Source organism: Saccostrea cucullata, unplaced genomic scaffold (genome assembly GCF_032062105.1).
Source record: "Saccostrea cucullata isolate Sc308-1 unplaced genomic scaffold, CSIRO_AGI_Scuc_v1 ctg313, whole genome shotgun sequence".
Taxonomy (NCBI): Eukaryota; Metazoa; Mollusca; class Bivalvia; order Ostreida; family Ostreidae; genus Saccostrea; species Saccostrea cuccullata.
In genome coordinates, this window is record NW_026928297.1 from 273,309 (window position 1) to 289,829 (window position 16,521).

At 33.4% G+C, this 16,521-nt stretch overlaps 1 protein-coding gene and 1 non-coding gene across 2 annotated transcripts; one reads left to right on the forward strand and one right to left on the reverse strand.

Annotated features, from left to right (window-relative positions):
• Window positions 1-2,315: 2,315 nt before the first annotated feature.
• On the reverse strand, window positions 2,316-15,408 carry LOC134277135 (PP2C-like domain-containing protein CG9801). The gene is made up of 5 exons (XM_062759419.1): window positions 15,192-15,408; window positions 13,257-13,399; window positions 11,999-12,130; window positions 11,344-11,525; window positions 2,316-4,098 (listed from the first exon to the last, which is right to left on the reverse strand). The coding sequence occupies exons 2-5, from the start codon at window positions 13,396-13,398 to the stop codon at window positions 2,926-2,928; spliced, it is 1,629 nt and encodes a 542-aa protein (XP_062615403.1). The 5' UTR covers window position 13,399; window positions 15,192-15,408; the 3' UTR covers window positions 2,316-2,925.
• Window positions 15,409-15,832: 424 nt separating this feature from the next.
• Window positions 15,833-15,914, forward strand: Trnas-gcu (transfer RNA serine (anticodon GCU)). The gene has a single exon. It is a non-coding gene; the product is annotated as a tRNA-Ser (tRNA).
• The last annotated feature ends 607 nt before the right edge of the window (window positions 15,915-16,521 follow it).

Consider the following 16,521-nt stretch of genomic DNA (forward strand, 5'->3'; position numbering starts at 1 on the left):
GATTGATCCCTCGGAAGTTCCTTTACTTCTTGGGGATCAATCTTACAAACTGTAGGGTTGCAATAAAACTTGCTTACCAAAAGTTATTCCTTTTTAAAGTGTTTTGATGCGGATTTATGATATTTATTGCCACAATACAAAATTTCAATTTTTGCACTGTAGATTTATAGCCCATTTGGGATATTATATCCCAAACGGACTATTATATCCCATTTGGGCGATTGGTCCCAACCTGATAAATACTAATAAAACAAACGGGACGGGGCACTTTGAGAGGGGCAAGAGACGTCCTAGGGAGTTTTGGTATAAAATTACATTGCATAAGCTCAAAATCTTCTTGAAATATCGCCCGGAAATGATAGTTTTACATACAGACAGAATGTATAAATTTACGACCTTGAACTTTGACCTTTTGACCTCAAAATCAATAGGGGTCTTCATTAGGCCACAGGGAGTTGTTATATAAAATTTCATTGCAATAGCTTAAATGGTTCTCGAGATATCGTGTGGAAACGAAAGTGTTTTAACAGACAGAATTTGCTTATTTATGACCTTGACCTTTGACCTTTTGACCTCAAAATCAATAGGGGTCTTCTTTAGTGCATAGGGAGTTGCCATGCTAAATTTCATTGCAAAAGCTCTAAGGGTTCTCGAGATATCGTGTGGAAACGAAAGCGTTACAGACAGACAGAAAGACGGACGGACGGACGGACGGACGGACGGACGGACGGACAAACCCAAATTAATATCCCCCACTTTTCAAGCGGGGGACAAAAATGTACATGTAGCTGCTTCCGTGGGGTTTTTCATTTCGGGTTCGTTATGTATGTCGGAGACAGTGTGGTCAGATAAAAGCCAGATCGGAAACTTTGTGATTGATTGTATGTTGTTTAACGTCCCTCTCGAGAATTTTTCACTCACATGGAGACGCCACCACTTGCCGGTGGAGAGCTGCAAATTTTGTCCTATACTCGGCACTCTGGGCCATTAAGCAGGGAGGGATCTTTTTTGTGCCAACATCTACTGCGACACGGAACTTCGGTTTATACGGTTTTTTCTTTGTGAAAGAAAGCGTTCAAGAAAGAGTTTAACTCTCAAAAACCCTTCAAAAATACAATTCTGTTCAAGGGAAGGTAAAAACGTACACCTGAAAAGTCCAGAGGTGCGATTAGACTCTGAGGCCATAAAACTGAGGTGAGCTCACTCTTGATCTAAGTCTCACTTTTCCACCAATTCCTTTTGAAAAAGTGAAACTGAGATCAAAAGTGAGCTCGTGCCTAAGATGAATAAATATATTCCTTCTCGACCGGACACACCCACCAAGAGTTCCATGTATTGATCAGGAAGACAGAGTATTCCGTAGTCAAATTAAATATAAACGGAATGAATTAGATGTCACTCAAAATACGTCCCAGTGATAGGTTGTATTTGCAAAAAATGTCATTTTTAGATCATATAGAATCAACGAGATACTGACTTTAAAGAATGTTATTGATATCCCTGTAACACCAATTTATTTACCACTTGCCTGTCTGGAAGATATGAATGCCATATGCAGTTGATAGGCGAGTAGTACTACATAAACTGGGAAAGCTGACGATAGAAAGCTAAAGTTTCGTTTGTCATACAATATACATGTACATGTAGCTATTAGTTGCATCCACAGGGGTCTGAAGTTTTTATCTTCAAAAAAAAAAAAAAATATATCCGGAAAAAAAATTCTAACCCTCAAACCTCAAATGTGGGAAATTTTTTTCTGGATTTTTTTTTTTTTTTTTGGACTATATATTCAAACTTCAGACTCCTTTAATTGTATTACCTCTCATATTGGTGTCTTTCATTTCGAGTTCGCTAAGAAATATAGAGTTGAGTTTTCAAATATTTTGTGAGGAATGCTATAAAGTGTTAAATTATATTTTTTATTTAATGTTATTGATTTTTGAAGATAAAAAATTTGAATATACATTTTTAGAAAATTCCCATGTATCACACTAGTGAGGGATATTTTGACATACATTACTTAGAATTCCACATCATTGAATTCCCAACCAATTCTTAAGTTTTTAGATCAATATTATTTTGGTAGTGTAAATTAGAATCTGTAACATTGTTCCATACTTTTGGCCATCTGTTCCCTGTGTTGCATATATGCTGTGACAAACAGTTTTCTATGGTCCTACTCTGAATTAGCACTTCTGCATACATTGAATAAACAACCCAGCCATGATTTATGTATATTTATATATTTTACAAGCAATAATTTAAAATTTGTTTACTTTACATATTTTACCAGCATGAAATCAAATAACTCAATATCGGTATACTAAAATTTTATTAAATAGAAATAGTTACAAAAATGGACTGAAAGAGTCAATTGCTACTGAAAGTAACACTTTTACCTTGTTTTAAAATAATATACTACATGCAGATACATCTGTTCAGGGAGAGAGTTCACAAATAAAACTTTCATAAAATCTTGGCTCATCAGTACTTGTACAGCTCTTTTAACAATGTATTACTGTTTTTCTTAATACTGTTGTAGTTTATTAGTAAACCATCCCTTGAGCTTTTGATTTTACTGTACTCTTCGTAATTTGTTAAACAATACATCTAAAATATTCTTGTAAGTCTAAAACTAATCCTTGTTATTTTTTTTTTTTAAAAAGCACCTCTGTCCATTTTAACTTTTATCATTGAATGCATGGTTAAAATGTTCAGAATTTGCATCAAATAAACTCTAACATCATAATTACATGTAAAACATTACATCCATAATACTTAATTGATTAGTGTATACCCTGCAGTCATTAGTAAATGCCTAAAATTTCAATGACCATAAATAAAATATTAATAAATACTCCCTTGACAATATTATAATCTGTTGAGCAGCATGCTGATATAATGTAGCATATATATTAAACAGTATTACACTGATGATTCACGAGAAGTCTGACGGTGTTTTCTGCGAGGGGCGGGCACAGGAAAGAGACTGGAAGGACTGACTAGGGGTGGGGAGGGGATTTCTGAGGGGGAGGTGGGCTCAGGGCTCATTGGAGAGGTCGTCTCTGCTGTTTTTGATCTCGACCTTTTGAATGAGATCTTCCTGGGTGACATAGGAGCACTTTTAGGACTAGTGACAGGACTAGAAGAACTATGTCCATTTGTGTTAACACTAAGATTTTTAATCCTTGCGAATAGTTTCCTTGGACGTGATTTTTTGTGGGTGGGAGACAAGGGTCCTGAACTTGATGGGCATTCTTCAGACTCTGAAACCGATTCCAAGCCCTGCACGGTTTCAATCAGTGGGATATTTTCCATTTCCTCTTCATTCCTTTTCATAACGCCGACCTCAAAGGCCACAATGGAAGCATGATCTAATTTCCCTGGGGCTTTTGCCATTTGATTTACAATTTCAGAATCTCGTTTTTCCTTCTCCTTTTGAGTGAGCCTCCGTCTTACATATAGCTTGGGATTCTCCAATATTTTCCTCTTAGCGTCTGTGAGACAGAGTACATGCTGAACTAAGGCTCCACATAATTCTTGAGCTGAGCACTGCTCCTCTGTCACAAGTTCAAATTCATACACAACCCTCTCCATTTGTTTCATAGCATACAAATGTCTCTCGCTGGGCTCCATTTCAGGTTTCCCAGAATTCATGGAGTTTGAAGAAAGATCATTGCTGTTGGCATCATTTATTTTTCTTGGCAATGCAGCTTTTGTCACAACTGGATCAAAATTATCTGATATACCATCAGTTGTTAAGAACACAATATCACCTCCCTCACAAAATGATAGAGAACATGTTAGATTCTGTAACTCTGGATTACTACCAGATACTGGACCAATAGCACCACCTGCATCCCGAATGTCTCGCTCTGAGGTTATGTCATGGGATCCAATTGTAAGCTCCCTGATACCGTAGCGATGACTAAACAGATAACCGTAGCTGTCCCCTACATTTACACAGCAGACAGCAAACTGTTTAGAATTTTTCACAGGACAAACCATACAGGCACACATGGTTGTGAGACCCCCATCCCTATCAAGGATAGTCGAATGGGCTGCATCAAAAGCCTGTCGCAGCAACACAAGGGCCTCCTACAAAAACACAATGACAACAAGACTAAATATTTTGATATGTGATTGAGTAATACCTGTCCCTTTACCAGTAATTGGAATTGGATGAGATCCAACAATGTTGATAAAATGCTGTGTTATATTCACCTGCATGTGACCATCCAGGTGAATATGAGGATATATTTTTTTTAACAGCCTGTCTCTGAGAAAAACATGCAAAATCTGAAAAAATGTCCAAAAGGGTGTATAAAGCTTTTCATCTTGTCATATATTTTTAAGATCTGGGTTGTATTAGGATATAAAAAATAAATTGTAAAAGTGTGTCACATGCATCTATTTTTAGTAACAACCCAATTTCTATATTTAGCAATGATTGGCATTATATAGAAGGTAAAAATAGGAAATTTTGAGGCCCGATAAAGTCACTGCATAATTATTTTAAATACAGTATTTTATTATTTCATAAATACATATATGTCAAAAATTACAAATATCTATTTTCAATATTGATTACAACTATCTGCAGTCTATACTGAAGCCATATGTTAGGCGAAGTTTGGAAATTCAGAATTGTTATGGATATTTAGTACAGTGGTACAGCGGTGAGGGATAAAATAATTTGATCAAATAAAGTTTTTAATAATAATTGATTTATGTTCTATCAAATATGAAAAATTCACCCTTGGCTATTTAGTGCAGATATATTTTATAAATTGTTGAAATGATGACCTAAGCATGTTTGCAAAGATCTCATTTTGTACCATAGAATTAATCAAATACCATTAATATGGATTCATTTGATGACCAATAAAAATATTTTAGTCTGAATTTATATTTAAAAAGGCTGTAAAAATTTAAAAGTTGATAAAACTTAAAATTACTCCAAAAATGATAAAAGAAAATAAGATGACAAGAATGAGTAAGTGTGCATAAGAGTTATCTCCCGTTGTGGAAGTCTTCATGTGAAAAAGGCGGAAATGACATTCCAATGTGTAAGGGTCACCAAGAGGACAATGCAACTTCGGAGATTTTTTATACATTTCGTGCCGTGTATGTATTTTATTTGTATGACAGTATCAAGGATCCACCTCACTGTTTGCGCTTCTTTAAAGCTCCGACCGAGATGCTATAGTATCAGGTTGTATGGGAAAAAGTTATAGACCGACTGGAGGATTGATTGTGAAATGTGGATTTTTTCTCATGACCATGTTGACCATGTACACGGTGGTATATTTAAAGTTATGAATCTATCCAAGACATACGGATAACGTGGGGGGGGGGGGTTTAACATGGTAAAAAAGGCGAAGAAGAATAACAAACTTCTGCTACCTTGAGGTTGACGAGAAACTGAAGGATCTGACCATGCTGACAGGTAGGCCAAATATCTGATCTCTACTTCAAGCAATATGAGCTGCATTTTTAAGAATTTTATTTTGCCATAAAAATTATATAATGTATTATAATGTTAGATTTGTATTTAAATTAAAACCTGTACTCTCAATAAGACTAAAATGAAGTATTAAAGTGTTTTAGAAGAAAGACTTCTGTACAGGCAAATATAGAATTATTTAAGAAATCAATATTGTACAGGACAACGATAATTCAATCTTGCTTCAATCATAGGTTATAAAAAGTTCTTTCATTGCAATGCAGCAAATATGAACAACAGAAGATTATAAATATTTTTTCTCTGTTCTTGAAATAATTCTGCAATAAAAAAAAATTGGACATCCAAGTTGCAGCTCCTATTTCAATACCTACAGTGACCTATATAGAAATTGTAATAGAAATTTAAATAATGAATGAAAATGTTCTAACTAGGAACAGTCGTGTTTATTGTTCGATATGTCATACATGTATACTTTTGTAAAGAAATTAAGAAAGTTCAAACAGTTGTTAAGAGATGGAGTAAAAATTGTAACTTCTCTAATTAAAAAAATATTCAACATTCAACTGCACATATGATTCGATTCGCATAGATGTAATTTATGCTTTTGAATTGTGGTATTGTGCAAGTAGTGGAATAGTTTGCTACTCAAAATAAGTCTTAATTAAAGAGTATATATAAAAGTACCATGTATTCAAAGAAGGAAAGGTTTTTTATCCAAATACTATCACACATATTTTTCTATCATATTTACTTTAACAATTAATGTATTCAAATGAATACACATTTTTGCAAAACTGATATTTTAGAAAGGTAATGGGTCATGATAATATGAACTCATATTAAACAGAAAGTTTATACAGAACATTTAAACATGCACAATATGATATTTAATTAGTATACCATATGTTGGAGAGGTCAAAATTATTCAAATTGTATAACAAACCTGGGTAAAGTTATAAATAATTTACTATTAACTTTCACTTCTTCTAGCAACTTTGTCAACATGCAGAGGATTTTTTTGGACCCAATACATTAAAAGACAAGTGTCCTGATCCAGATGTAAATGGTAAGAATTGTTTAGAAGTCTTATATATGAAAAAAAAAAACAATTATTATAATAGTCAAATGCTCTTTAATAGCGCTATTCAGCATGTTCAGTGACACAGTTTTGTCATAATGATAAAGCCAGTGATTTCTTACTTTGTTTGGTACATCAAGAGCTGATTTTTAGCTCTACTGGTCAGAGACCAGAAGAGCTTATGCAATAGTAATGCGTCCGTCGTCCGTCCATCTGTCTGTCTGTCTGTAAACAATTTTTCAAAATGCTACTCCTCCTACAGTTTTGGTCCGATTTCAATATAACTTGGCACACAAGTAGACTACACTACGATACATAATTCTGTGCATCGGTTTTTGATTTTGATGAACAGTGTTGCAATGGTTACTAAAAATAGAAATTTCTGTGAAATTCTTTCAAAATGCTACTCCCCCTACAGTTTTGGTCTGATTTCAGTATAACTTGGCACAAACGTAGACTACACTAAGATACATAATTCTGTGCATCGGTTTATGATTTCACTGAACGGTGTTGCAGTGGTTACTAAAAATAAAAATTTCTGTGAAATTCTTTCAAAATGCTACGCCTCCTACAGTTTTGGTCTGATTTCAATATAACTTGGCACACAAGTAGACTACACTAAGATATATAATTCTGTGCATCGGTTTTTGCTTTCGTTGAACGATGTTGCCATGGTTACTAAAAATAGAAATTTCTGTGAAATTCTTTCCAAATGCTACTCAACCTACAGTTTTGGTCCGATTTCAATATAACTTGGCACACAAGTAGACTTTACTAAGATACATAATTCTGTGCATCGGTTTTTATTTTGATGAGTGGCAAGTATCATTTTTCTATTCATTGCTATTTTAAATTTTCAAGTCCCAACTGCTACTTCCTTTTCCTTTGTTTTAAGTATAAACCAGTAGAGCTACAGTCTCGACAGAGACTTCTGGTTGCTATTCTCTTGATCACACTAATTTAATTATCAACAGATCAATTCTAAGTGTAAATGTGAATGATCTACCCTAGGACGGGGCCACAATGGCCAACCAAAGTTTTACATAGAAATGTATAGGAGAAGTTTTTAGCTCAAGTGAGCTTTTCTGATCACATTTTGTCCGCCGTTTGTCTGTCTGTCCGTCTACTGTCTGTCTGTCCATCTGTCTGTCTGTAAACTTTTCACATTTTTGACTTCTTCTCAAGAACTGCTAATCCAATTTCAACCAAACTTGCCACAAAGCATCCTTGGGTGAAGGGAATTCAAATTTGTTCAAATGAAGGGCCACACCCTCATTCAAGGGGAGATAATTGGGAATTAATGAAAATAAGGTGGCATGTTTTAAAAATCTTCTTCTCAAGAACCACTGTGCCAGGAAAGCTGAAACTTATGTGGAAGCATCCCCACGTAGTGTAGATTCAGATTTGTTCAAATCATGACCCTCAGGGGTAGGGCGGGGCAAAAATGGCTGACCAAAGTTTTACATAGAAATACATAACAAAATTCAAGAACCTTTTTAAGAATAGCAAAGCCATGATTGGTCATACATGCATTTATGTGGAAGCATTCTCGGGTAGTGTTGATTCAAGTTTGTGCAAATCATACCCTCTCGCCTTTTAGGAATGATTGGGACTACTTTTGGGTTTAAACTTTTCAATAATAAACTAATTTCTGCTTTTATGCTAGCCACGGTGCTCAGGTGAGTGATATGGCCCATGGGCCTCTTGTTTTAATTATAAACTTAATATTCTTACAATCAGTGTTGATGATAGCAATCATTTTGTCATTATTTTCTTACGTAGACCTTTCCAAAGATCAAACTTCACTTTTCCTCCATTTAGCAGTTACTTATGCATGTACAAAAAATTATTCTTTCTGTCATCATATTTTACTGATATATACGCAAAGAAGGAGGACATATTTCTTTTCATTTCATGGTACATTTTGTTTCATAGGTTATGCAGTTTTTCCAAGAAAGCAGGAACAATGGAGCAGAACTGAAAAGCCATTTCAATAAAACCATGATCTGACTGATCAAGTGAAAGATGATACCAGTTGTGAAAGTTGTCGAAACACTACAGCAAGCAAAGAGAGTAGTAATCATCAATACATGTATATAACTCCTGTTAATATTCATCAGACCAAAAAGAATTTTCAATTTTGAAAAATATTTGGCAGTTGTAAAACTTATATTTGGCAGCAAATTTGTAAAATGCTCAAAGCTTATTTACAAATTCTATCAGGAACAGGCATTGGTGGAGTAAGAGCCAACAGGAAAATGAATTGGTTTATCAAAATCCAGCAAATTCTCCCAGAAAGTGAACAATTTCTTGTCTATCAGTCTATAAAATGTTTTTACCGGTAAAATTTAGGTCGGGTCGGTAAAAAAAAGCATTACAGAGAGTCCGGTAAAAAATCAAATAAATCTAAATTAAGAGGTAAAATCCAATTACAAATGTCCTTTATTTGACCAATTTACAGTAATACCTGATTAATTTTTATATATTACAACCCTGTCATGATCGTGTCTCTCAAGGGTTCAGGAACAGGCAGTTGGGAATTTTTATTTCAAATGATCATCAAACTTGAGTAACCCAGGAAAAATAAATATGCATTGAAAGTGAAAATGAATTTTTTTTTGGTTTGGTCAAATATGAAGGAAAAAAATTGCAAAAATCTTTAACAAAGGAAAATTATAAATAGTTAACATGTCCATTTCACTCTGAATTTATTTAACAATAAGGTTAAATTTCACAGTGAGAAAGTAAAAAACTGGTAAAAAATTTCTTGTCTATGATACGTGAAGATTGTTAGAGAGCAGTAAATGTCCAGATTGTGTTTTATGGCAAATTATGATAAACAAAATAAATACTGTAGATCACTTAATTTTCGCGACACCTTAGAAAGTAATGAGTGCAAATGATGAAATTTTATAAACAAAATAAATAGCTAAATAGCTCCAAAAAAGGAGGACGTATTGTGTCACATTCATCAAAAAAAAAAAAAATTTCAAGTCATTTCACCTTCCCCCAGTAAAAAGAACTTGTCTGAAATATCTATATGTTTGTATAGATGATGTTGAAAATTTGCAGAAATTGTTTGTACTTTAACACTCAAATGAATATGTTGATCAAATGACTAGTATGATGAATAATGTGTTCACTTGGTTCACTTGTGTAAATATTGACCAAGTATGTATACATGCATTAAAAGTAATTATTATTTTCTTTATTATTCCAACTATCTGATTGGCTCTAACTGGATCACATGATCAAGTATAAAAAGTGTTATTATTTTTCTTTACTGTTCCAACTATTTGATTGGCTCAAACTGCATGGATCACATGATCAAGTATAAAAAGTGTTACAAGCTGGATGTTTCTATTTTTAAAATTTATAAACCTGCTGTTTCTAAATTTGAAAACGTTCTTCTGGAAACAACAATAGTGCTGACGTCACAATAGTCTTTATAGACTGGATGTTTCTAAAAACAGATACTGCAGCTGGTTTTCATTACTGTGATGTCATAATACAATGACATAACAATGCTTTGTATGAGAAGTTACTGGGTATTATAAAGAAGGATTTTAAGACATTTCTTATTAACTAATAAAAAATAATAAAACAATTGTAGCCTTATGATTCCATATAATCCCTCGATATATATACCTTAGAGAAAGCATATTGACCTCGCACTTCGTGCTCGGTCGATATGCTTTCTTTAAGGTTTATATATCGAGGGATTGACCTCATCAAAAGGCTATAATTGAATAATAAAGGTTTATACTTAAGTTTATCCATTTAGAGGTTTATAAAGAATTCATAGCCAGTCCCCCCCCCCCCCCCCCGGCCTCTTTTTCCATGTATTTTTTAAAATTTAAAGTCATTAAGTATTAAATTGAGAGCTATGTTTGTTTAAATTCTGTAATACAGATAGGAAGAACTCTAGAAAATAACTTTTTTTGGTTTTGGACATGTTTTGAGCTATTTTTTAGTAGCGCTAACTGTATCCTTGAAATTATTCATGTGAAAATTAAACAAACTTTGACTTTCAATATTTTCTAAAGTGTACATTGGCCAAGGGTAATTTTTTCATATTTTGTTAACATAGGTATTCTTAACAATAAGCATTAAAATTTACTGGGTTAAAACATCCCCCCTTTTAACTAGAATAGTTTCAATTCCACTAAAAATTGTCACTTTTTCCAAATTTTGGAACATTGCCAATTTCATGACCTATTTGCACTAAAACAAAATGAATGTCAATCACTCTGACTATGTATTTAAAAAGAACTAACCTTTATTCTTTTACTTCAAACAGAATATTTAAATAATTTTTAAAGTTGCAATTTTTTTCTCTCTTCAAATATGTCTAAAATAATAAAAAAAATACCTCAAATTTTCTTGCATATGAGCTATTTTTAGTAACAGGCCATAAAACGTATGTGGGTTTGATTAGCTCAGTAAAAATTTGTCTTATTTCATTTTATGCATAGTAGATTTAGCTCATAAAATTTGAAGGCAATCGGAGAAACCTGCTTTCGGACTAATTTGCATGCTTTTCTCGGAGACGGGCTGTTAAGTAGATCAAAAAATAGATCAATCAATTTTCTCGCCTTTTTTTCTAAGTAAAGGGTATCAGGCTATGGACAAGAAGTTCATGAATAAATCTCTGTGGATTTAACAATTAAACATTGAATTTTTTAATTCAAGGGGACATTTTTATCAATTTAAGTGGTCAATTTGGCTGGTAGCCTGTTCTTAGAGAAAACCCATTTTCACCTACCGATTCATTTTGCTTTAAAAATTAACTCCTTACCTGTGTATTCTGTGGTTGCTGCCGTTCCTGGAAGAGTTTACGGTTGAGGTATTTCATGGCTCCGTATAAGGCACACCTGGCAGCTAGTCTAGACTTCTCTCCCCAGTTTACACCATCCGCTATCAGCAGGATACAATTGTTCCTCCTCGCACATAATGCAAAGGCATCAGCAATTGGATCACCTTGGTAAAAAATTGATACATTTTACTATATGTAGTTTTAAAACCTATTACTACATGTTTTACACCAGATGTCCTGTATGCACATCTTTATCCAATGTTTCAGTTTAAATCTTGAACTCCTCAAAGCAAATCTGACTCTAAACAAATCAGACTCTTCTATATTAATAAGATATTGTTTACTGACAACTGAGCATCCAACACAGTTGCAGCTTGCCGCTTACTTACATTAAAAATTATTTGGGCAAATGGCAGTGTATATAAATGGCACTCAGAATCCATTGCATTAAATAATTTTAGCCGATTCTGTTGTTTCTGGTAATAAGTGACTGTGTGATGCATTTCACTTCATTTTATATTTTCCATCTTTCAAATCTTCTTTCAAGAACTGAACTGCCATGTAATTTTCTGTAAAAGTTTGCAATTTTGTACATAATTTTTTTTTTTAATTAAAATTTGTATATAGTATTGTATACCTGACATTTTGCCATTAACAGGGTGTTGTTCATACAGAGAAATACAAATTCCATATGCTTTCTGATCCTTGATGTTCCAGTTTTTGACCCCTGCTGCCTCTATGTAGGTATTGGATGGTATAATGCTACTGTCTACAAGTACATGTATTGTTTAACAAACAATTTTTTTACTAATTAAATAGAATAGCATATTATTGTTCAAAGAAATCTATAATTCATGTTTCTATAAAGTTGAAGGAAACTTATGACTCATGTTTCTATAATATTGAAGTAAATTTATAATTCTTATTTCTAAAAAGTTGGTATATTAAACAAGATTTTGTTTAAAGGTTACATACTGACAAAAATCAGCAAGATTTATTTAAGAGGGGGGGGGGGGGCATAATATGTAAATGTTTGTAGTTTGCATTTTACTTGTACTTACTTATCTGCATTGTGCACACTTACTGTTATTACAATTATATGTATAATGTATTGTACAAACAAATGTGTATATATATTTTATCACTGTGACATTTTCATATTATCTCATTTATCTGGAAGCCTTTATACAGTCTATAAAGCACTAAACAAAAACAACTGTACTTGTGTAATTTTGGAGCTTTAATATTTTCCTTTCTCATTGATCAAAATCTCTTAAATGTTAAACTCCCAGGTCATCTAATAGATCAAGACAATTTCATTAATGTATAAGCAAAACCTATCAAGATATACTCCAGGGATCTTTATTGACTATAGAGGAAGCTTGCTTTCTAATATTATAGTTCTACTGTTCATCATCAAGCAGTGGACTGTATTCTTTAACAGATTAAATTCTGGCCCAGTAAATGTTGTAGAATGGGTTACTTTCACATTCTTAAACATTATCCGCCTCTGAACGACATTAAAGCTTTTCAATAATTATTCATTATTTTGTTGATATATGTTAATATTTAAAGCATTAATTCAAACACTTTTGAAACACTTTTTACTATTTCTATATTATTGGCAAAGTATGGCAATAGTGTAGTCTAATACAACAAAGAAATTATCAAATAAATACATAATGATGTACTGGTAGATAGAATGATATATTTCATTTGTCTGACACTGCCACATAAATTGGCATAATGTTGGAAATGTAATACCTTATGGTGGTAAAAAGTGGTTGACCCCAGATAATCCCCCACAAAGGGAAACAACTCAAAAATGAGAATATCAATTATAGATTACCAGCTATGAATTTGAAAATTCTGATAACTAAGCAGAACTGACTAACCAGAATCTCTAAAAACAAATCCCAGCCCATCTTCAGGGCCTGTATAGCTTGCATACACCTCATCACTGAACTCATCCAGTCCCAGAAGTGGAACATCTTCAGGAGTTTTCCCGAACCAAGTCTCGCTTCCAAAATCTGTCATGCTGCAATTGAAATTACATTATATGAATTTCGTACTTTTATTTTTATGAAAAAACTATTTATATAACATTACACATTGACCATTTGGGTGTCAGTCTGGTTTCTTATGAGTAATCCTAGGTTCATTCTCATTTGATGGGGATTTAACTGTGCTCTTAATCTGATCCCAGAAAAAAGAGTTGTAATTTAAATTTGAACAATCGCTGTTTTAATAGTTGTCAAGAAATGCTTGCTCTGATGCACATTCTTCTAAATCTAATACAGGTTAGCTAATGCTTTTATCAGTCTGGTCGAACCCCCAAACAGGGGTATACCCCAAATGAGGGTTTTTCGTCCCTTCATGCAATGCCCAAGAACAGTAACTTTTACTATAAAAGTAAAATTTATGAGGATTGATTGTTTGTTGTTTAACATCACTCTTGAGAATTTTTACACATAAAGTCATATGGAGACGCCACCAGTTGCCAGTGGAGAGCTGCAAATTTTGTTCTATACTTGGCACTCAGGGCCATTGAGCAGGGAGAGATTTTTTTGCCAGCACCTACTGTGACACAGGACCTTGATTTATATGGTCTCCACGTCCCACTATGGGATTTGAACCTGCAAGATATAAGGATAAACTCCTTACTTACGGACTCTAGAGCAGACGCTCTAACCATTGAAAGGAAGAATAATATATTGCTTTTATAATTTCAGTTTAATATTAACTGTTTTTGTCTTTTTATTGAATATTTTATCTTAAAGTCTTACCTGCTTTGACCAGACTGTTTATGAACAATGGTGTATGTACATACCCGGTACTTCAACAGTAAGGTTCATATTTACATTAGCCAAAAAAAAAAATTCCTATACCCATCTACCTTGATAGTTTGGAAAAATGTACAGGAAACAAACATAGATCTATAAATTTTTTTGGCATAATCTAACAGTGTCTCAGGACAAGCCCTCACCACAGTAAGAATACATCCCATACAGTTGCAATATACATGTAGCAAATTGGAGAAGATCCGCCCTAAACGATTTAGAAGAATACAAAAGGGATTGCACTGAAAATAAATTTACTACCAAATTAATCAAAACAAACCATTTTGTCATTTTGAGATTGTTTATGTCTTTTAATTTATCCTAAAAAATAATCCATATAAATATGAAATTTTAACTTATTTTCTCAACGTTTTTTCCTCGCTTCAAATTTACGCCTCATGTTTACATTCTGATCTCTCTGGATTCTTCATAGTAAATGCACTTATATATAGTTCAAGTAAATCATCAATTGCCAGTGTTTATTTTGGTACAATGCCAATATAATTTTAACATCAATCTAACTGTAAATTTCTAAATATTGGAATTTAGATCTATGGGCAGATCACTTTCACTGTTGTAAAATACATAGAATCAGAACTTTTTCATGTGCGGTGTAGAGAGGGTTTGAATATATAAAGACTGCAACACACTCATTTGAAAGGCACCTTTCTTAGTTTGTGAGTCAGAGAAACACTTTTTTCACCAATAAAATTGTTATTGAAAAATATAACATTCTAAATTGTTGGCTAAGATCAGACACATATTAAAGAATGTAGTAAATTTCTACAATTTTTTAATATTTTTTAGCGACTGTTGTCAACTGAGATTTACATATTGCAGTGTTCTGCAATTATTCTATACAGTAAACAAATATTATTATTCCTTGTAGATAAAGTTATTTTACAACCAGATAAAAATTCATTTTTCAGCGTTTTTAAATATACAATGAAATTCACAAGATTTTTACAAAAACTGAAGAGAAAATCTTACATTCTGTTTCAGCTCAAAACTTCTTTCATCTTCTTTAATTTTCTGGCATATAATCGTCCTAACTACATTATTGCAAAAAATGAAATACTCTTTAAAATCACATCCTAACCAATGCACTTTACAGAGTTTTTCGGTATTAATTATGTTAATTAGATGTGTCCACGATCAATGTTTTGGAGAAATTCTTAAAATAGTTTACAATCACAGTCATCATCATGCTTTACAGGTGCTGAGTGCGTTTTACACTGAGTCAGTCGGGCCACTTTAAAAATGCAATATCCTGATAACGAAATTTTTATTATTGAAGGAAAGACGGCTCAATTTTTGAAAATAAGCGTGACAAAAATTTTTCTGTTTAAGAAATCATGTACGATTTTTTCCAAGGAAACTTCAAACTATCATATATAGAATACGTGAACTACAACTTGGTTTATTTTGTCCGTTTTTATCCGAACACATTTAAAACCTATTTTTGGAAATTTTGTAATGAAACATGGTGGAGATTAGAAAATCGTCATAGAAGGATAAAAGAAAGACCTATGGGGATGTTCAACATGTTCAAAGGTTCTTGTGTACATCTGCAAAAATGACACTATCAGGCAACTGAATATTATTAAATTTCACCACGTGTTTCTCACCAAGACGAGGTGGCCGAGTGGTTAAGGCGATGGACTGCTAATCCATTGGGGTCTCCCCGCGTGGGTTCGAATCCCATCCTCGTCGGAAACATTTTTGTCCCTTCACCTTTAGGCTACACCACAGGCTTTCAGATCGCTTTAATCTGACCGACATGTATAACAAAAATGTACATGTCGGTCAGATCAAAGCGATCTGAAAGCCTGTGGGCTACACCCTTTATTGAGAGGAAGATAGAGGTCGTATATTTAAGGTCAGACGACACGTCCCTCAAATATGTTTTGTATCTCTTGGTATTGTATCAAAAATTATTCATACTTGTCATTCTCTTCTGATTTCTACATTGTTTTCAAAATGTTTTAAAATATAAATACACCAAAAATTGTGTTATAGCATGCCAAGAAATCTCGTCCGATTTCGACAGCGATGGAGTCAATAAAAGTGTAATTGATGCAAATCCCTAAACGCCAGCAAGACAATCGGCAATCCTCGGCTGACTCCGCTCCGCTCCATTCAAACCTCGGATGTGATAGGTGGAGGAATACGCAACAGATCGCTACATTTCTCCGCCGGAAACTGCCTTGTCACTCATTTCATATTTCGCTCTGCCTAAAGGTCTTAGCAAAGGTTTCTTTATTAGTGTAATTCCTCGTGTTAATTACAACCAAATGTTAGTATTCTTTGAAAGCAAGAA

What these genes read in the sequence shown, in the direction of transcription:
- LOC134277135 (XM_062759419.1), bottom strand. Translation starts at nt 13,398, where the DNA reads ATGACAGATTTTGGAAGCGAGACTTGGTTCGGGAAAACTCCTGAAGAT. An exon ending in ATTTGTTTTTAGAGATTCTG is followed by an intron (nt 12,131 to 13,256) that starts GTTAGTCAGTTC and finishes ATGTACTTGTAG; the next exon opens with ACAGTAGCATTATACCATCC. An exon ending in AGCAACCACAGAATACACAG is followed by an intron (nt 4,099 to 11,343) that starts GTAAGGAGTTAA and finishes GTGTTTTTGTAG; the next exon opens with GAGGCCCTTGTGTTGCTGCG.